General features: G+C 45.1%; 1 protein-coding gene across 1 annotated transcript in view; it reads left to right on the forward strand.

Moving 5' to 3' along the window:
- Window positions 1–21,313, forward strand: part of FER (FER tyrosine kinase) — a 772,263-nt gene that overhangs the window by 330,359 nt on the left and 420,591 nt on the right. Inside the window, exon 12 of the mRNA XM_069226363.1 lies at window positions 3,358–3,480. Within this exon, the coding sequence (XP_069082464.1) occupies window positions 3,358–3,480 (123 nt within the window). The remainder of the gene's footprint in view (window positions 1–3,357; window positions 3,481–21,313) is intronic.

Consider the following 21,313-nt stretch of genomic DNA (forward strand, 5'->3'; position numbering starts at 1 on the left):
GCAGTAGCCCCGTTGTTCCCCTCCGTCTGCTTTTCGCCCCTTTGATGGCTATGAAAGGGATGCAGAACCATGTCTGTTCCTGTCCAGCCACCGTGCCGTGTATGCTGCCCAGTCTCTGCGTAGCTGGGGACATGGGATCCACCAACCTCATGGATCAGGGAACCAGCGGTCCGGCCAGTCCACCGCCTCTCCGTCTGCAGCTGCCTCCAAACATTCCTAGTCTGACTGATCCCCATCAGGGACCAGTCGGAGGTGGGATCTGCCATCACCTGCTCCGCTGGCAGCTCATCACGTCAGACAGGTGGATTTTGCACACAGTCGGAAGGGGCTACTCACTCCCCTTCAAAACTATCCCTCCATCCATGTCACCATCTTATGATCAGATGACGGAGGATCACTTGACACTTCTCTGAGAGGAAGTTGCAGTTTTCTTGGCCAAGGGAGCCATAGAGAGGGTTGCAGTGCCAGAAGTAGGTCGTGGTTGCTACTCCCGCTACTTTCTGGTACCCAAAAGCCAAGGGCTTCCGCCCTATCCTGGACCTTCGTTTCTCTTCCACAGGAAAGAGAAGTTCAAAAAGCTCACTCGTGCTCAGGTTCTTTCTGCCCTGTACTCAGGAGACTGGATGGTAACATTGGACTTGCAGGACGCTTATTTCCATATTCCCGTCCTGCTTGTCCACAGATATTATTTGTGGTTCACGGTAGGCCACAAGCCCTTTCAGTTCATCATGCTACCTTAGGCCTTACCAGTGCCCCTCGGGTGTTCACCTAAGTGATGGCGGTGATCGCAGCTCATCTGCGCAGGTCAGGGGTTTGTCTTCCCCTACCTTGACGACTGGCTGTTGAAGGCGAGCGCGCCCAAGGCTGATGTCTCCCACCACCAGACTACAGTGGACCTCCTGAATTTGCTGGGGTTCACTATGAACATGCCGAAGTCGCACCTGACTCTTTCTCAGACGCTCCCCTTTATCTGAGCTGTTCTGGACACAGTGCAATTTCAGGCATATCCTCCTGAGCTGACAGTCCAGAAATGTAGGGTATGAAACCAATGTTTTAGCCTCTGTCCTGAATTTGGGTGAGAATGGCTCTGAGGCTGCTGGGCCTCATAGCCTCCTGCCTGCATCCTGCTAGTGACGCATGCAGAGGGTATATGCGGGCTCTGCAGTCGGACCTGAAATTCCAGTGGGTGCAGCATCGGGGTAATATCTCCGACATGGTCCAGATCTCGGAGGGAAAAGAACAAGATCTGCAGTGGTGGTTAGCGAACCGTGATTGGGTCTGAGGCAGATCCCTCACCCTTCCCCAACCAGGTCTGACATTAGTGACAGATGCGTCACTCCTGGGATTGGGTGGCCATCTGGCAGAGGTGGCGATCCGAGGGATCTGGCTTCTGGTGGAGTCTGGACTCCATATCAAGTTGTTGGAGCTCTGAGCGATCAGGCTAGCATTGAAAGCATTTCTTCCCTCTCTCAAGGGGAAGGAAGTGCAGATGTTCATGGGAAACATCACTGCCATGTGGTACTTCAACAAGCAGGATGCAGTGGAGTCATGGACCCTTTGACAGGGGGCTCCACGCCTCTGGGCATGGCTGGAACAACAGGGCATTTCCCTGGTGGGCTCTCTAAATGCCAGACCAGATAAACTAAGCTGATGGCGCACCATCCAGAGGTGGCTCAAGGTCTCTTTCAGTAGTGGGGAGAGCCTTGGTTAGATCTGTTCACCTCTGCAGGGAACGGGCAGTCAGCAGTTTCCAAGGCAGCAGATGCTTTTTGTCTCCAGTGGAACTCAGGCCTCATGTATGCCTTGCCGCCCATACCACTTATGCCCAGAGATCTCAAGAAGATCAAGAACGACTGGGGCCAAGTCATTCTTTTGACTCTGGACTGGGCATGGAGAGTCTGGTATCCTGAGCTACTGAGCATGGCCATCGATCTTCAAATCAGACTGTCCCTTCAAGAGGATCTTCTGTCGCAGCAGCAAGGGAGGGTTCTCCAACCGATCCTGTCATGCCTCTACCTTCTTGCATGGAGATTGAGCCCTGACAGTTGACAACTTTTGATCTTCTTGTAGACTTGCATGCCCGAAGTCTGTAATGCAATTTTGGCAGCCAGGCATCCCTCCACCAAAACGATATGCCTGTTGTTGGAATACATTTGTGGCATGGTGCACAGACAAGTCTGTTGACCCCCTTTCTCTCCCTCTCCCTGAGGTCCTATTGTTTATCCTTTCTGTGGCCAATCAGGGCTCTGATCTGGGCGCTCTTCAGAGGTTATTTATCTGCTATTTTTGCCTTTTCTGAGGTTACCTGACCAGCCTTCTTTGTTTAAGTCTCCTTTTGGTACTAGGTACCTCAAGGGTCTTACTTATATGTTTCCTCCACTCCCATTCATTATGTTCCAATGGGATTTGAATTTGGTTCTGACATTCCTGATATGTGCACCTTTTGAGCCTCTCCACAGTTGACCTTTCAGGCTGCTCACCTTGAAAACAGCCTTCCTTGTGGCCATTACCTCTGCCTGCAGGCTGAGTGAGCTGCAGGTATTGTCATCTAAGCCGCCCTATCTTGCCATCTATCCTGACAAAGTGGTGCTTTGCACTAGGGCCTCCTTTCTGCCACATGTGGTTATGCCCTTTCATGTAGGCCAACCTTGCCTAATTTTTATGCACCCCCTACATCCTTCTAAGGAAGAGGAGAGATTCAACCACCTGGACACAAAAAGGCATTCTACCTTGATCATACAAAAGAGTTCCAGGTGGATGATCAACTCTTTGTCGGTTACGTGTTTGCAAAGAAATGTCGGGCAGTGCAAAAGTGGACCATCTCCGGATTGGTCGTACTTTGCATTAAAATCTGGTACGCGCTGGCCAAGAAGCAAACACCTGAAAGTTTGGGTGCTAATTCTACCAGGGCAACAGCTGCAACCACTGCGTCCTTGACATTTGTCAGACGGCAATGTGGGCATCCTTGCATATGCTCACCAAACATTACTGCCTGGATGGTCAGGCCTGTAGGGGTAGATACTTCGCCCATTTGGTCCTGCAGGACTACAGGTGGCACCTGTACAAGAGATGCAACGTCCTATCCAGCGCAGACCACGCCAACAACAGCCATGTAGCAGATCTACGCTACCTAATGGCACGCATGTACTACTTGAGAAAAATCTCTGGATCCAGACTGACGCCTGGGGAAATTCTTAGGTAGGGATTCTGCAACTACATATTGCTTTTACCAGATAAGGTGTTACCGGAGGTAAGTAACTTGTCCAACAGTTATAAGGGTGATTCTTGCACTAATTCATTTTTTCTGTGTTCTGTCATTTGTAAGCAGTCAAGAAAATGTTTGTTTTACCTTTTCAGAATCAGTATCGATTTGAAGGAACTGGCTTTCCAACCATTCCACAACTTATAGAACACCACTACACAACTAAGCAAGTAATCACAAAAAAATCGAATGTAGTTCTGCTCAACCCTGTTGTCAAGGTAAGTTTGCTTGCTTTACTAGTCTTTTTGAAATGTTCATAATCATGTGTAACTCTTGGCTGAGACAGAACAGTCTGATATAGACTTATGTGCATGTTTAACTGTAGAAAGTAAGGTGGAATTCATCTTTAATGATGATACTAGGATGGTTGGTAAACTTTTCAGTGTTTTTTTTTCTTATTTTATTCTGTTTGTTACTTTTATATAGCACTATCATTACCATAATGCTGATTCGAAATGCATTCCAGGGTAGGAAACTAGGTTAACAATGAAACAGGTGAGAGCGTCAGAACCCCAGAGACATTCTGTTAGCTGATGTTGAAAACTGATGATGCAGTCCGATATGATAAGAAAAAGTGTGCTTATTGGGCTTTCTTGAAACTTTGAAAGCTTGCCTTGAGGCCGAAGGATGGAGGTAGAATATTCTATTGAATTCAGCCTTTTGCGTAATAAACAACCAATGGTGTGACCTCAGAATGGATAGGATGTGTTCATCGTGTTGTCATCCAGGCATGAGGCTGGCATCGTCATGTTGTACTCTTTGGGGCTGGACCATCATTTTATCTGGGAGACCTGCATGGATTACATCAGAGTATTGACTCTGAAGAAGAGCACTGGCTAGACAGAGGCCACCTATGTAGAGTAGCATATTTACGTTTTTTGATTTCCAAAATGGCAGAAAAAGATCTACACTACAATTTCACATGTTAGTGTAAAAGAATAAATACGCAATTTACCCTGCTTCTCTTTTATTCCTGTCTTGGTATCACCATTTGAATCTATACTAATTTGCTCCAAGAACATTCTGCTGTCTTCCAAAGTATCCTAAGCCGCTGTATATCTGCACTGTTAATGCCGTAAATGTCATTGCACTACGTATTGACACTTTCTTTGATAATCTGATAAGATATTAGTCAAAACGCTTTTTGCAGAATCTGAAGTGGTGTTAGCCTCAAGAACGTGTGAGGTAATATGCCCCTAATAAAATCAAATTTTCAATAAACCAAACTGCATAGTTAAATAAGCCCTCTTGAAATGAAGTATAACCATGAAGGTTTATTGAACGTTGAAATGATACAATATAGTGAGTCTTAAAATCAGTCATGAATGTATTAGTGAATTATCATAAGGCTAAGTCAGATGCAGCTAGAATATCACAATTATTCTAAATTCTAAGTATGAGAAATACTGACAAGGGTCTTCTCTCTAAGAACCAAGAGATGATTTATGGTTCGCCTCCAAAATTACCTCTTTTTTTAATAAGCAAATACACAGTGGAAAACCGCACAGTCACCATCACCTGAGCAGAATATTGCAAGACTCAACCAGTCAGGGAATTAAATGTAGTAAGACCAAACCCCAGGCCCTCTATAAATATTTTAGTCCCCTCTTGACCTAACGTCATCAGATTCACTGTACAAATAAAGTTACACATAAAACAACAGCAAACTCATTACATTAGTTGATCTACTGTACTGAAATACATACAGGAAGGACCTTGAACAGTTATATTTAGAAGGAATTTTTCCCCAGAGTTCTTCCAGAACAGCATGTCAACACAAAGCATTTAATTAGTGCACATTTTCCTACGTGTGATGAGGGGAAATGAAAATACAACATGGCTGCATTGAGATCCAAAGTGGAAGCAGGCCTGGTTTGGCCAAGCACAGGAAAATGTGGTTTTATGTAGAACAGTTATTTCCTTTTTAGTGCAAAATAGTCTTGTTACTAAGCACACACTTTTTATTAATCAGAAATGTCTTTCACAGCACCGATCAATGATTTTTACATCATGATTGTAATTATGTAACAAGAAAATGCCCTCAAGAGCAAAAATACTCATTCTATCCGACAATACCGTAGAACTCTGGGTGGTCTGCCATTGCTGGCTATGTTGCCTAGGACGTACCCAAACCCTCAAACCGTACTCCACAGATCTGCCGTTACAAGCACTAGGGTCTTTGACCAAGACGATGCAAGGGGTAACGGTATGGGCAACCTAAAGCATTACCTGAGTGGGCGACATATATAGGGATGGTGATCTGCTATCATTCCAAGCAAAAATGAAGACATATGAAGTGCGTCCACGGCAGTTCCTATTACACCGTATGATGACATTGACAATACAAAATCATTGGGGACAGGAGTCCGTAGAACCCCCAGTCCATCAGAGAAGTATCATACTTTGTACTACAACTGAAAAAAGGCATGCAATCACACTACTATGCCATCCACTTAGGGCTTATGATCATCCACCACTGACAGACTTTACGGACACCCAGTGAACGACAATACTCACTAATATATACATGGTGTCCCGCAACACCAGATTTAAATTGATTAACTAATACTATGTACACAGAGCCTACCTCACCCTTGGCAAATTCATGCAAACCTATAGGGCGCAGGATGTGTGGTGCCCACTTTGTGGCGAGAGAGTGACGGAAATTATACTTATGGTGTCGGACTGTCCACAACTGAGAGACTGTTGGAGGGGAGTGGTGTACTGCATTAATGATGTAACAGACAGAACTCTTCCATACTCTGTGATGACTTGTTTACTGGGGGGCTTCCCTCCCCCGGCTAAACACAAGATGATAACTAAATTTGCAATCTTAGGGCGTGACTAAGTGTTTGGCGGTCCACAGACCGCCACACCTGCAGTGGCGGTCGGACTGCCTGATTATGATGCTGGCAGTCAGACCGCTAGGAGGCTGCCGCCTCCGCTGAGATCAGGGATCCCAACAGGTTGGCGGCAGTCAGAGTCGTGGTCAGCCACGGTGGTGCCGAACTCGGCACCGCCATGCTGATCACGACTCCCCTTTCTGACAGTCTTTTTATGTCTGTGTTCTTGCCATGAAAAGACTGGCGTAAAGGCAGTGTTGGGGGTTCCCCTGCCAGCACCCTCGGAATGTGCACTTTCTGCTATTGCATCGCATTCTGAGGGTGCTTGTGTGTGACTGCATTGACCTCGGCTCCCTTAGAGATCTGATCCCGCCACACTGTTTCCACCGGGCTGACCAGCGGAAACATCATAATATGATGGGGGTGAGGCCTCAGCTTTGATACTGGCAAAACTTGTGATTACAATAAAATGGAAAGTAACTTCAAGCCGTTTGGTTCATAAATGGCGGAAAACCCTTACAAAATAGGCAGGGTACAAGAAAGCGGTGCTGTTTCAGGAAGTGAAGTGAGGGTGCAGCACTATGGAATTGGCATGGGGCATCCTGGTAGAATGTCTAAAGGAACCAGAACCTGACTCCTCTGGCAGTTCCTTGCTACCTGACCAAGACCATGGCACACCATAAATGTAACTTGGAATAGAGAAAGTAGCAAACCATACTATCTGAGACTGTCCCACTGAATTCTATTACTGTCTGAAAGCTAGAGCAAGAGGAGGGGGGATGCTGTTATAAGTTCTTGAATGGTTATAAGTGAATGAATGGGTATGGCCAGGATAAATAGTAGTTCGATGGCATCTGTCGCTGTAGATACGCATGTTTTGCATAGCTCGCCATCTGGTGTTGGGCCGGAGTGTTACAAGTTATTTTTCTTCGAAGAAGTCTTTCGAGTCACGGGACCGAGTGACTCCTCCTTTTGTGTCTATTGCGCATGGGCGTCGACTCTATCCTCGATTGTTTTTTTTCCGCCATCGGGTTCGGACGTGTTCCTGTCACTCCGAGTTTCGGAACGGAAAGATAGCTAATTTCGGAAGATTTTCGTCGGTATTGTTGCGTTCGGGATCGGCGTAGTTAGATTCAACACCGCATCGAGGATCGAAGAGCTCCGGTGCCCTTCGGGGTAGTTTTTCGATCCCCCGTCGGGGCCTGGTCGGCCCGACCGCGTGCAGAAGAACGCCGATGGAACGGACCCCGTTCCGTTTCTGTCCCAAATGCCACAACAAGTACCCCTATACAGACCAACACTTGGTCTGTAACCTGTGCCTGTCACCTGAGCACAGTGAAGACACCTGCGAGGCCTGTCGTGCGTTCCGGTCCCGAAAAACACTCCGAGACCGTCGAGCCAGAAGACTTCAAATGGCGTCCGCGCCGACAGCCCACCGAGAGTTCGAGGAACAAGAAGAGGAAGGTACCTTCTCGATCCACGAATCGGACTCCGAGGAATTCGATGACCCACGAACCGTGAGTAAAAAGTTGAAAACACCACATAAGAACATTGACAAGGCCCAGGGGACGCCACTGCCACCAGGCCATGGCTCGACCCATAAACTCGGTGACCGACCGTCGGCACCGAAAAAGGCCCAAACAGTGCCGAGATCGTCCGACTCCGGTCGAGACACCGGCACGCAGCCTTCTCGGGACCGAGAAAGTGCTGGAGACAAGCATCGACACCGAGATAGCGGTGTAGACACGGCTCGACGCTGAGACAGCGGCACCGACGAAGATCGACGCCGAGAGGTTTCGGCCCCAAAAAAGAGAAAAGTCAGCTCGGAGCCGAAAAAACATGCAGACAGGGTTTCGGTGCCAAAACAACCTGCAACCGACCCAGTTTCAGGCTCTTATACAGAGGAGCAATCACTAACCTCCCAAATGCAAAAGCATAGGTTTGAGGAAGAGCTGCAATCAACCTATGTAGACCATACGCAAAAGCGTATTTTCATACAGGAGGGAACAGGGAAAATAAGCACCCTTCCCCCTATTAGAAGAAAGAGAAGACTGGAGTTCCAGACTGAACAAACACCACAAACAAAGGTGGTGAAGAAGGTTACTCCACCACCCTCTCCTCCACCTGTAATTCATGTATCACCAGCGCAAACTCCATCACATTCCCCAGCTCACACCACCATGAGCCAGGGTGACCAGGATCAGGACGCATGGGACTTATACGACACCCCAGTGTCAGATAACAGCCCGGAGGCATACCCTACGAAGCCATCTCCACCAGAGGACAGCACTGCGTATTCTCAAGTGGTGGCTAGAGCAGCACAATTTCACAATGTAAGCCTCCACTCAGAACAGGTCGAGGATGACTTTTTATTTAACACCCTCTCCTCCACCCACAGCTCCTACCAAAGCCTGCCTATGCTCCCTGGTATGCTCCGGCACGCAAAAGAAATTTTTAAGGAGCCGGTCAAAAGTAGGGCAATCACACCAAGAGTGGAAAAAAAGTATAAGGCGCCCCCTACAGACTCTGTTTTCATCACTGCACAGCTGCCACCAGATTCCGTCATTGTAGGAGCAGCTAGGAAAAGAGCCAACTCCCACACATCTGGGGATGCACCACCCCCAGATAAGGAAAGCCGCAAGTTCGATGCAGCTGGAAAGAGAGTCGCAGCACAGGCGGCAAACCAGTGGCGCATCGCGAACTCTCAAGCACTACTTGCGCGCTATGACAGAGCCCATTGGGATGAGATGCAACACCTCATTGAACATCTACCCAAAGACCTACAAAAGAGGGCAAAGCAAGTGGTTGAAGAAGGTCAAAACATTTCAAACAACCAGATACGCTCCTCCATGGACGCAGCAGACACAGCTGCAAGGACAATTAATACATCTGTGACCATCAGAAGGCACGCATGGCAACGAACGTCTGGGTTTAAACCAGAGATACAGCAGGCAGTTCTCAATATGCCTTTCAATGAAAAAGAACTGTTCGGTCCAGAAGTGGACACGGCGATAGAAAAACTTAAAAAGGACACGGACACTGCTAAAGCAATGGGCGCACTCTACTCCCCGCAGAGCAGAGGAAACTTCCGCAAAACACCCTTTAGAGGGGGGTTTCGGGGTCAGGCCACACAAGCCAGCACCTCACAGGCAACACCGTCCAGTTACCAGGGACAGTACAGGGGAGGCTTTCGGGGCCAATACAGAGGAGGGCAATTCCCTAGGAATAGGGGAAAATTTCAAAGCCCCAAAACCCCTACAACTAAGCAGTGACTCACATGTCACTCATCCCCTCCACACAACACCAGTGGGGGGAAGAATAGGTCATTATTACAAGGCATGGCAGGAAATCACTACAGACACTTGGGTTCTAGCAATTATCCAACATGGTTATTGCATAGAATTTCTACAATTCCCTCCAAACATACCACCAAGAGCACAGAATTTATCTCAACATCATTCCCAGCTCCTGGAGACAGAAGTTCAAGCACTATTGCAAAAGAATGCAATCGAATTAGTACCAAACACACAAATAAACACAGGAGTTTATTCACTGTACTTCTTAATACCAAAAAAGGACAAGACGCTAAGACCAATCCTAGACCTCAGAATAGTAAACACATACATCAAATCAGACCACTTTCACTTGGTCACACTACAAGAAGTGTTACCATTGCTGAAACTACACAACTACATGACAACCTTAGACCACAAAGACGCGTATTTCCATATACCGATACATCCATCGCACAGGAAATACCTAAGGTTTGTATTCAAAGGAATACATTACCAATTCAAAGTATTGCCTTTCGGTTTAACAACAGCACCAAGAGTCTTTACAAAATGTCTAGCAGTAGTCGCTGCACACATCAGAAGGCAGCAAATACATGTATTCCCGTATCTAAACGACTGGCTAATCAAGACCCATTCGTTAGCAAAGTGCTCACGCCATACAAATCAAATCATACAAACCCTCTACAAACTAGGGTTCAGCGTCAACTTAGCAAAATCAAACATCCTGCCGTGCAAGGTACAAAAGTACCTAGGAGCCATAATAAACACAACAAAAGGAGTAGCCACTCCAAGTCCACAAAGAATTCAAAACTTCAACAACATCATACAACGCATGTATCCAACACAAAAGATACAAGCAAAGATGATATTACAACTCCTAGGCATGATGTCTTCATGCATAGCCATTGTCCCGAACGCAAGACTGCACATGAGGCCCTTACAACAGTGCCTAGCATCACAATGGTCACAAGCACAGGGTCACCTTCTAGATCTGGTGTTAATAGACCGCCAAACTTACCTCTCGCTTCTATGGTGGGACAATATAAATTTAAACAAAGGGCGGCCTTTCCAAGACCCAGTGCCTCAATACGTAATAACAACATATGCTTCCATGACAGGGTGGGGAGCACACCTCGGTCAACACAGCATACAAGGACAATGGAACGTACATCAAACAAAACTGCTTATAAATCACCTAGAACTGCTAGCAGTTTTTCAAGCACTAAAGGCTTTCCAACCAATAATAGTTCACAAATACATTATCGTCAAAACAGACAACATGACAACAATGTATTATCTAAACAAGCAAGGGGGGACACACTCAACGCAGTTGAGCCTGTTGGCACAAAAAATATGGCATTGGGCAATTCACAACCAAATTCGCCTAATAGCACAGTTTATCCCATGGATTCAGAATCAACTCGCAGACAATCTCTCTCGAGATCACCAACAGGTCCACGAATGGGAAATTCACCCCCAAACTCTGAACACTTACTTCAAGCTCTGGGGAACACCTCAGATAGACTTGTTTGCGACAAAAGAGATCGCAAAATGCCAAAACTTCGCATCCAGATACCCACACAAGCAGTCCCAGGGCAATGCCCTATGGATGAACTGGTCAGGGATATTTGCCTACGCTTTTCCTCCTCTCCCTCTCCTTCCTTATCTGGTAAACAAACTCAGTCAAAACAAACTCAAACTCATATTAATAGCACCAACTTGGGCAAGGCAACCCTGGTACACAACGCTGCTAGACCTATCAGTAGTACCACACATCAAACTGCCCAACAGACCGGATCTGTTAACACAACACAACCAACAGATCAGGCACCCAGATCCAGCATCGCTGAACCTAGCAATCTGGCTCCTGAAATCCTAGAATTCGGACACTTACAATTTACACAAGAGTGTATGGAAGTCATAAAGCAAGCCAGAAGGCCATCCACCAGGCACTGCTATGCAAGTAAATGGAAGAGGTTTGTTTGCTACTGCCATATTAATCAAATCCAACCATTACACGCAACTCCAAAAGATGTAATGGGTTACTTGCTTCACTTACAAAAATCTAACCTAGCTTTCTCTTCCATTAAAATACACCTTGCAGCAATATCTGCATACCTGCAGACTACCTATTCAACTTCCCTATATAGGATACCAGTCATTAAAGCATTCATGGAGGGCCTTAAAAGAATTATTCCACCAAGAACACCACCTGTTCCTTCATGGAACCTAAATGTTGTCCTAACTAGACTTATGGGTCCACCTTTTGAACCCATGCACTCGTGCGAAATACAGTTCCTAACCTGGAAGGTTGCATTCCTCATCGCCATTACTTCCCTAAGAAGAGTAAGCGAGATTCAGGCGTTTACAATACAAGAACCTTTTATACAACTACACAAGAATAAGGTCGTCCTAAGGACTAATCCTACATTTTTACCAAAGGTTATTTCACCGTTCCATCTAAATCAAACAGTGGAACTTCCAGTGTTCTTCCCACAGCCAGATTCCGTAGCTGAGAGGGCACTACATACATTAGACGTCAAAAGAGCATTAATGTATTACATTGACAGAACTAAGAACATCAGAAAGACTAAACAACTATTTATTGCATTCCAAAAACCTCATGCAGGAAACCCAATATCAAAACAAGGTATAGCCAGATGGATAGTTAAATGTATCCAAATCTGCTACCTTAAAGCTAAACGACAGCTGCCCATTACACCAAGGGCACACTCAACTAGAAAGAAAGGTGCTACCATGGCCTTTCTAGGAAACATCCCAATGCAAGAAATATGTAAGGCAGCCACATGGTCTACGCCTCACACATTCACCAAGCACTACTGTGTAGACGTGTTATCCGCACAACAAGCCACACTAGGGCAAGCCGTATTAAGAACATTGTTTCAGACTACTTCCACTCCTACAGGCTGAGCCACCGCTTTTGGGGAGATAACTGCTTACTAGTCTATGCAAAACATGCGTATCTACAGCGACAGATGCCATCGAACTGAAAATGTCACTTACCCAGTGTACATCTGTTCGTGGCATCAGTCGCTGTAGATTCGCATGTGCCCACCCGCCTCCCCGGGAGCCTGTAGCAGTTCGGAAGTTACCTTCAACTATTTGTATACCTTAAATAGGTACATATTTAGTCACTCCATTGCATGGGCACTATTACTACAATACAACTCCTACCTCACCCTCTGCGGGGAAAAACAATCGAGGATAGAGTCGACGCCCATGCGCAATGGACACAAAAGGAGGAGTCACTCGGTCCCGTGACTCGAAAGACTTCTTCGAAGAAAAACAACTTGTAACACTCCGGCCCAACACCAGATGGCGAGCTATGCAAAACATGCGAATCTACAGCGACTGATGCCACGAACAGATGTACACTGGGTAAGTGACATTTTCATTACAACATGACTAGCAAAATGTCTTACAGTGTACAACTGACATGTATGCTGAAGTCTTGGACATGTACACCCAGAAAGTAATGTGTCTCATACCCAGTGGCATTGTATGTGCTTGCGTAAAAGCAATACAATTCTGTTGTAAAAATAAAAAGAGCAAAAACACTCACCCTTGTCAAATGAAAGGTTAACTTGTGTGAAATAGTAATCTGACAGAGTTGTAAGAGACCATTTGTAAATCAGTGTTCTGTGATTCCATTTATATACATAGTTAACTAATTTGGTAAAAAGGGTCCTCAATAAAATGGTGCTGTTTGCACTCATTTAGCCATCATTTCGACTCTTTTTCAATGAAAAGCAGATATGACCTGATTTCTTGTCTCTCTGGCTAGGAGTCTCCAGTTTCTCAAATCACTCAAACAATGAGATGAGCAAAGGCTGTGGCCTCCCTTGTTTGGTGACCTGCTGACCCTGAGCTCATACACAGACCGAATATCTGGGGGTTTGGTGTCATAAGAACTTGATTTGACACCCAGATGCAGAAAATGTATATATCTTGTTTCCCCCCTTGAATACTTAAAAAAAACTTATTTTCTTTATTCCAAAGAGAAATGGTCCTCAGTTGTAGGACAGCTGATTCTGTCCATCTTGGATTATCAGAATGCTGTTTTCCTAGGGCTCCCCTACAAACAACCAAGGAAATGATAGCACATTCAGAGCACAGCTCTCTGCTTGACTACTTGTCTAGTTAAGTATGACCATATTTTAGAAGCGTGTCTGGCCACTACATTGATTAATGATTAAGCAGAGGTTCCATCATAAGGTGATGTGTCCCATGCATTAGGTGGCCTTAAGAACTGGCCCAAATTTTATTTCAGATCTGATTGTCCTTTCATCCCTTCCTACTACTTAAGATCTGGATCTCCCCTGGTTGAAGAAATCACAGTGTAGTGGATGTTTCTTTAGAGTATTGGGACCCCAACTCTGGAGCCCCTAGTGGTTTTTGTTTTGTTTGTTTTATGATTATATATATTATGTGTGTCCATAAGGTTACTACTAGTAATGACTTTATGAGCATTTTTGACGTTCCGCTCACTTGGCAGATTTCCTGCAGATTGGACAGAGATCTCCCATTAGTAGAGTATGGGAAAAAATGTAAAGGATTATTTAAAAAAAACAAAAAAAAACAAAGGAGAAAAAATATTTTTATGTTAACTAGCTATGTAAATTTTGAAATTTTTATTCAAAATGTATAAGATATAAAAAAAAAAGCAGCTTAATTTTAAATTAAAAATTTTATTATTTAAAATATAGTAATTAAAATAAAATTATGTTTCTGAATTTTAAATTATGAAACAAACTCCCACCTATAGAATATATATTTTTTTTCTGTATCAAATATTAAGTGATGTATAGAATTTGTGTATTTAATTATTTTGGCTAAAATTAATGTTAAAATAATTTTTCAAATTAAAAAAATTAACATATTTAAAAATGAAATAAATGTTTTCTCATAAATAGTGTGTTTTACATTAAATTCAATGTATTTACAATTTTAAATAGCTTATATAATATAATTTAAATTAACAATAGTTCCAGTGAAGTTTTATTTTAAGTCCGTACCTCCATTATTTTCTGTGGATGGGTGTTAATATCAGTGGTTGCCCATGTGAGGTACAGGACTTATTCTAACTCCTTGTGGAGAACATTTACAATTGTTTTGAATCCATGTTGGCTGTAGTAACAGAAGAAGGGCAGTTTGTGTTTAGCAGTAGGCTTACTATTTTGTTGGTGGGTGTATATCTCTACCTAAACCCCTCCTTGTTTCTGTTTTAACGCGTCAGTCGTATGTACTCCCTATTTTTCAGTCACTCCCCTCTTCCTCCATTATTTACTAGTAAAATATACCTACACGTGTGGAGATCTCCACAGTCGTGGCGGAGATCTCTGCAAAAAAAATATGGAAGAGGCGTAGGCCTACACCATTGCACGCAATTATGTGAACAACATTTTGTAGTACCTAAGAAGTACTCTTGTAGTACAACTTAAAAGTACTGAAAAATGCAGTTTGTGAATAGGCCCAGTGTTATGAGGTTCCAGACGGCAGCACCACTGAGCGTGGGAGACTCAGTGCACCCTACACTGCTTGGTAGCTGTCGGCCTAACTCCTTGCTAGCTCAAAATGCCTCACCCTGAGTACCAAACCTGTCTGGGCTGAAGGTGAATGCAGAAACCTCAGCATGACACTCTGACTCCTGAGGGAAGTTGTGGAAACAGATTGCAACTCTTTTGTTCATTTAATCACGCACACAAGGGTGAACTACAAGGTGCAAGGTAAATTTCAATGTATTTATTAAAGTAATCACATTTGAGTATAAAAAGCGTGTGCTGCGTTAATTAGGGAGATGAAACAAAGCACAGTAGCCAATGTGACAGCAGAGTGAAGAAGATAAATAATCCCACCATATTGCGTGTTTCTTGAGAGTCTTGATGTTCCTACCAAAACTCTATGACTAAAACTAAGAGCATAGTGGGTGTAACCTTCTGCCTGGCCTGACCTAAAGATTCACCCTTACCTTATACTAGAATAGAATAGTAGGGGTCTGCCTGTGATGCAGATGGCAGTCTCCTAAGAAGGCAGAAATATCAGTGCCAGCATCTGCAAAGCTGTCGGTTGAAAGGAAAGCATCCTAAGACGGTTTCGACTGGAATGCCCTGTATCTTCTTTGTACCTAAGTGCAGTTTATATAATGTCCCATGTCTCATTTTGGCAGCAACTCTGATGTAATGCTGTGTCGGGGAGATAGGAGCTGGCACCTGGGCTGGCAAATGCAAGTTAGCATATCATGTCCTGTGCGTCCCAGCCTTAGCCAAGCACTACAGGCTGATTAAACATACACTGGGACCTCTGCCTTCCCAGAAGAAGCAGCTGATAAAATATGTAAAAGCAAATGCTAAAAGTAGGCTCACTAAAGTATGAATAAAACAGTGTACAAAGTAAACAAAGGCCCAATCCATGAAACTAAGCTAGGACAGGGTTGCCCAACCCAGGAACAAAAAGTGTCTCTACAACACCTGTAGTTTTTTTAGCTTCAGTTACAACCCCTCTGCCTGAGTCTCATGAACCTGAATGTATTTGACCAGGCCCTGCAGGGATACTCCGAAGCACTTCCCCATGTCCATCAGGTCAGTCCAGTAAATGCTCAGACAAGCAATATTCATCCAGGGGATCCTCCTAAAAAACACAAGAATCGGGAATAGAGTCCTAGGAACATTTTGACTCTAAATGCAATTCACTGAATTCTTCCTCCTCAGTGGATCTGACCTGCATGTTGAAAAAGATGTAACCAGAGTTTCTGACTACAGTGGCTGATCTGCACATACCGAGGCTTTCTGGTCAGCTGTGCTGGATATTTTCATGATGGCACAGTTATTCTCTCAGCCACTCCCCAATGGTGTACCTGATGCAGTGGGTTTGGTGGAATGGACCCTGACAACACCCAACTATGCTAACATAGATTCCGGTCTTGGGAGAAGACAGTGCTCTCCTAAGTGTGGTTCCTTCATACGTGCAGTGTTATCTATGACATGAATGGTATCTTCAGAGCCACTTTAGATGCTGCATTCTAGGTTTGCTGAAATCACCCAAGTATCAAAAAAAGAAAGTCAAGGCCTGTTCTGATGTCGAACCCTTAGTGTAGTCACTTCCCAGGGCCCAGAGACTGGTCCGCCTGGAAGAACTCTTTGAGTCCCACTACGATGCTCTTGTTATGGCAGAGAAGGATTGTGCCGTACAAAATTGGATTAGGAGGCTGGTATCCTCATCCCTTTTTACAACACTGGTGTTGGCCTGTACCTGGACTTATAAAAATCTAAGGGTTGAGGATACGTATGAAGTAGTGGATATCTTTCACCTCCTGGCCCTCCTTCAGAGGAAGTCATTTAATTCACTGCATGGGTACAAGAAACAGCATTAGAGCTGCCCCACACTCTCCTGGAGCAAAGCCTAAGATTTTGATTATGATTTTGTAGCTCTCCTCTACAGTTTCAGAGCCTCTGCAGTCTTTTCTAGTCAACGCTTCTGTATGCAGATCCCTCATTTTTTCAGTTCACCCAGGTGGAACACTTGACCGTACATTTTTCTTGCAATATCCTCCTTGATGTCGATTGGTGGTACCCTCAGACTCATGGCAGCCTTTCCCTTCATCCAGAAATGGCATTGCAGAGCCTCCTGTAGCCACCACTCCAATGTGCTAACATCAGTTCCCATTTGTTTTGTGCTCTTAAATGCAAAACCTGACTTCTGCTCCTCTCCTGAGCTTTTCATCGATGTTCACAATCAACAATGTGTTAGTGACCTTGTAGCACCTGCAGGAAGCAGATGTCGATCATGGTTGTAATGTTATTGTTATATTATACAGATTTGTAGACCTTTCTATCACCCCGGAGGGTATCCTGGCGCTGAACAGATGTGAAACTAGCCAACCCTAGAGCCTAGTGGGACTACTTGAAAATCCAGCTCAGGGAAAGTTGGGGGGAACCACAGGAAAACAAAACAAGAGGCAAAAACAAAACAGGAACAGAACGAGAGATGAACATAAGAAAACGGGCACAAGATAGCAAGAAGGACAAAAATAGCAAGTGTCATTAAAACAGAGAAAAAGCACAAAAGTGTCAAAAAGCAGAGAAAGGAGGCCCAAAAGCAGGATCAAGGCTGAATTAAAGCACAAAACAAGGATAAAAACAGATAAACTGGGCACGAATAAGGACAACCCTGAGCAAGGGAATACAGAGCAAAAGGTCAAGCCAAGAGAAAGCACAAAGCAGTTGAAGAGAGGTGGCACGAGTGCCAAGACTGAAAGAATTCAAAGAGAAGCAAGAAGCGAGGTAGGAGCCGTATCCTAAAGGGCCTTGCTTGATCACATACCTGCTTAATCTTGGCTCATATCAAGATACTTTGGTGAAATCAGCAAACCCCAGTCCCTAGTATGGGAAGAGCCCCCCATGATACCCTTGCTTTGACACCAGTCTTACATATAGGTAGATGCTCTTTTTGGATCTGATCCTGATGCTGTACATGACATTCTGCCTATTCCTCAGAGCAAAGATAACAATAAGGGAGAGGACAATTTAGCCCTCTTCCACCCCTCCACCCCCAGATACACTGATACTGGTCTGTACCTACAAAAAACTAGAGGTATGACACCACTACTGAGACGAAGTTGAACTCTCTAGTCCCTAGCAGAGAGTGCCTCTGTTAGACTTGGCATCCTCGGCGTGGTCTCCCCTAACTTTTTGCCTCTGCTTCCAAGGTTGTTGATGTGTACTGGACTCTGTTTTTGTTGTTGTTGATACTCTGGGCACTTTACCACTGTTAACCAGTGCTAAAGTGCAAGCACTCCTATGTAAAATGTATGTGCAATTGGCTGATCCATGAGTGTCATATTTAATTTACTAGTAAGTCCCTAGTAACATGCACTAGTGGTGCCCAGGGTCTGTAAATCAAATGCTACTAGTGGGCCTGAAGCACTGGTTGTGCCACCCACTTGAGAAGCCCTGTAAACAAGGCTCCGACCTGCCACTGCATTGTCTGTGTGTGCAGTTTTAAACTGTCAGTTCGACTTGGCAAGTTTACCTACTTGCCAGGTTTCAACCTTCCCTTTTCATACATGTAAGGCACCCTAAGGTAGGCCCATGGGGAGGGTGCAGTGTATGTTAAAGGTGGGACACATACTGATGTGTGATACATGCCCTAACAGTGATATACTGCTAAATGCAGTCTTCTCTGTTGCAAGGCCTATCTCTCTCATCGGTTAACATGGGGGCTGCCTTTAAATATTATTAGAGTGCAGATTCCCTTTGTGAGCAGATAGAAATATGGAGTTTGGGGTCTCTGAATTCACAATTTAAAAATACATCTTTTAGTGAAGTTGGTTTTTAGATGGTTAGCTTGAAAATGCCACTTTTAGAAAATAGGCATTTTCTTGCTCAAACCATTCTGTGACTCTGCCTGTTTGTGGATTCCCTGTCTGGGTCATATTGACAGTTGGGCTGTTTGCACCTCTCCTCTAGATAGTGACACAAAGGTAGCTGGGGTGTAGCCTGCAAATCCTGATGAACCATATGGCTAGAGTGGAGGGAGGAGTGGTAATTTACACCTGAATGGGATGTGCTGCCTTCACACAAAGCAGTCTCCAACTTCCTGGTATGTGTCTAGGGCATGGTCTGGGCAAGACAGAATCTTGTGAACAACAAAGACTTTCCTTTGAAGTTTGCCTACTTGTTGTGTATTCCTACTTGAGAAGAATCTCCAAGGGCTTGGACTGAGCTTGCCCCCTGATCTGAAGTCTCAGGACCATCAAAACCTTCCTCTGCCAGCACCTGCTGGGACTCCTGCCCTGCCAAGAGGTGCCTAATCCAGTCCCTTGGCCCTTAAAAGGAGAAGCTGGTGGAAAGCCAAGAGAATTTAAGAAAAACGACTTTGGACGACTCCGGACCAATGCCGCTGCCGAATTCCGTGACGCCGACTGCAACCGAAGCTGTGGTCCTCACTGGAGTGTGACGATCCCGCAGGCCCGACGTTGCTGCAGCTCCGCCGAAGTCCGCGACTCTGTAGAATTCGCCGCACCGTGCAGTGAAAGCCTGACATCGACTCTGCCGAAAGTGCGCAAATCCAACGTTTCGCACTGACACCACTTCACCTCCACCGCTCTGCAGCAAGGACCCGACGCCTCTTTGTGATGCCTTCGCTCCGCAGTACCGGAACCAACGCCGCCTCGGATCTAGCTATACCATGATCCCCGACTCCGTGCACCGGCTTGTTCCCTCATTTTCACAAGGTACTGTACCTGAGGGTCTGCGTGATTCCATGCCCGGCGCCATTGGCGTCGAATTGTTGGGACGCTGTGATATCACCTAATAAAAGCATTTGGGTTTCTAAGCGCCATTTTGGTGTTTAATCTTTAAAAATTCATAACTTGACTTGTGAATGTTGGATTTTTGTTGCTTTGGTCTTGTTTTGTTCAGATAAATATTGCCTATTTCTCTAACCTGTAGTTGAGTCATTTTGTAGTGTTGTTACTGTATTACTGTGTGTGTTGGTAGAAATACTTTACACAATGCTTCTGAGTTAAGCCTGCCTGCTCGTGCCAAGCTACCCAAGGGGGTGAGCGGGGTTAACTGAGTGTGATTCTCCTTTACCCTGACTAGAGTGAGGGCCCTTGCTTGGCCAGGGGGTAACCTGACTGCCAACCAAAGACCCCATTTCTAACAACCTCTTTAATGCGAGTGGTTTGCAAAGAAAAAGGGTGCTAAAATTGCACTTGCCTCCAGTGGAGACTAAGGCAAATTTGTGCTCAGAAATTTTGAAGCCAGCTCCTTCAACCTCTCAACGAGGCCATTCATTGATGCCTTGACGTAGACTTAGATGGTAGCATGTTTCAAACCTTGCTCATCCCTACCAGTGAGACAAACTATTTCTAAGTGCCATAGGCCTTTCTAACATAGCATCTGGAGCTGGAAAACCAGGCTTCTGCCCTTAAGCAGGGTTCTTTCCCTACACCTTCACTGGATTAGGAATCATGGCTCATTGATGCCTTGGGAAAGTCTCTTCTTGGGCAGTCTAGCTCTGTGTCCACTTAATGTGGATTGCCTTTTGAGGTACTGCGCACATGCCCTTTGGACCATAGCAAGTAGGATCTTGTCAGTTCTGCTCAAGACCTTTTTGCTCACTCTGTTCACCATGGAGAGAATGCGACAAAGTATCTTTGACAGGCTATCCTGGACGCCTCGAAGTTTGTTGACCATGCTGTGGGCTCCATTGTGTCAATCAGGGGCTTTGCCTGGATGCACACCACGGATTTCTCTGGTGACTTGCAGACATGCCTGATAGATGTGACGTTTGATAACTGCAGCCTCTTTGAAGAACAGACAGACTAAAGATATCTGTGCTGTGGCTCACTGCTTAAGCATATTGTTTCCAGCTTATCTGTTTCTCCAGCAGTTTTATCAGTTTCACCAGAGGTGACTCTCGGGGCTTGTCTATCACTAAAGACAGTCCACCCCAACTTTACAGCATCCAGTCTAACTTCTTTGTGACTCGAAGGTGGTGGCAGAGGCTCTGTCATCAGCAAGGGAAGCAGTTGTCTGCATTGACATCTCCTGAAGCTGATACTAAGTTGCTTTCAGTGCCCCTCCAGTGGTCATCTGCAGCCAGTATGTTGCAGCATTAATTTTTCCCTACGCCGTTTGTATGCAGTTACTTAAGACCAATGGGTCTCTGAGGTTGTTCACAGTGGCAACGCTTTTCCTTTTATGTTATACCCCCTCATGTGCATGTGTTTTGACTCAGACTTAGGGGAACCATGCCAATATCCTCGCCAAGGACATACAAATCGAGCTGTCCAAAGGAGCAGTAGACCCCTAAACCAGAGAAGACCATGAGGTGCTGCTCCTGACACTTTTTGGAAGTCAAGTAGTGTGCCGGGCTGCAACTGATCCTTC

This window comes from Pleurodeles waltl, chromosome 1_1 (genome assembly GCF_031143425.1).
Source record: "Pleurodeles waltl isolate 20211129_DDA chromosome 1_1, aPleWal1.hap1.20221129, whole genome shotgun sequence".
Lineage (NCBI taxonomy): Eukaryota > Metazoa > Chordata > Amphibia > Caudata > Salamandridae > Pleurodeles > Pleurodeles waltl.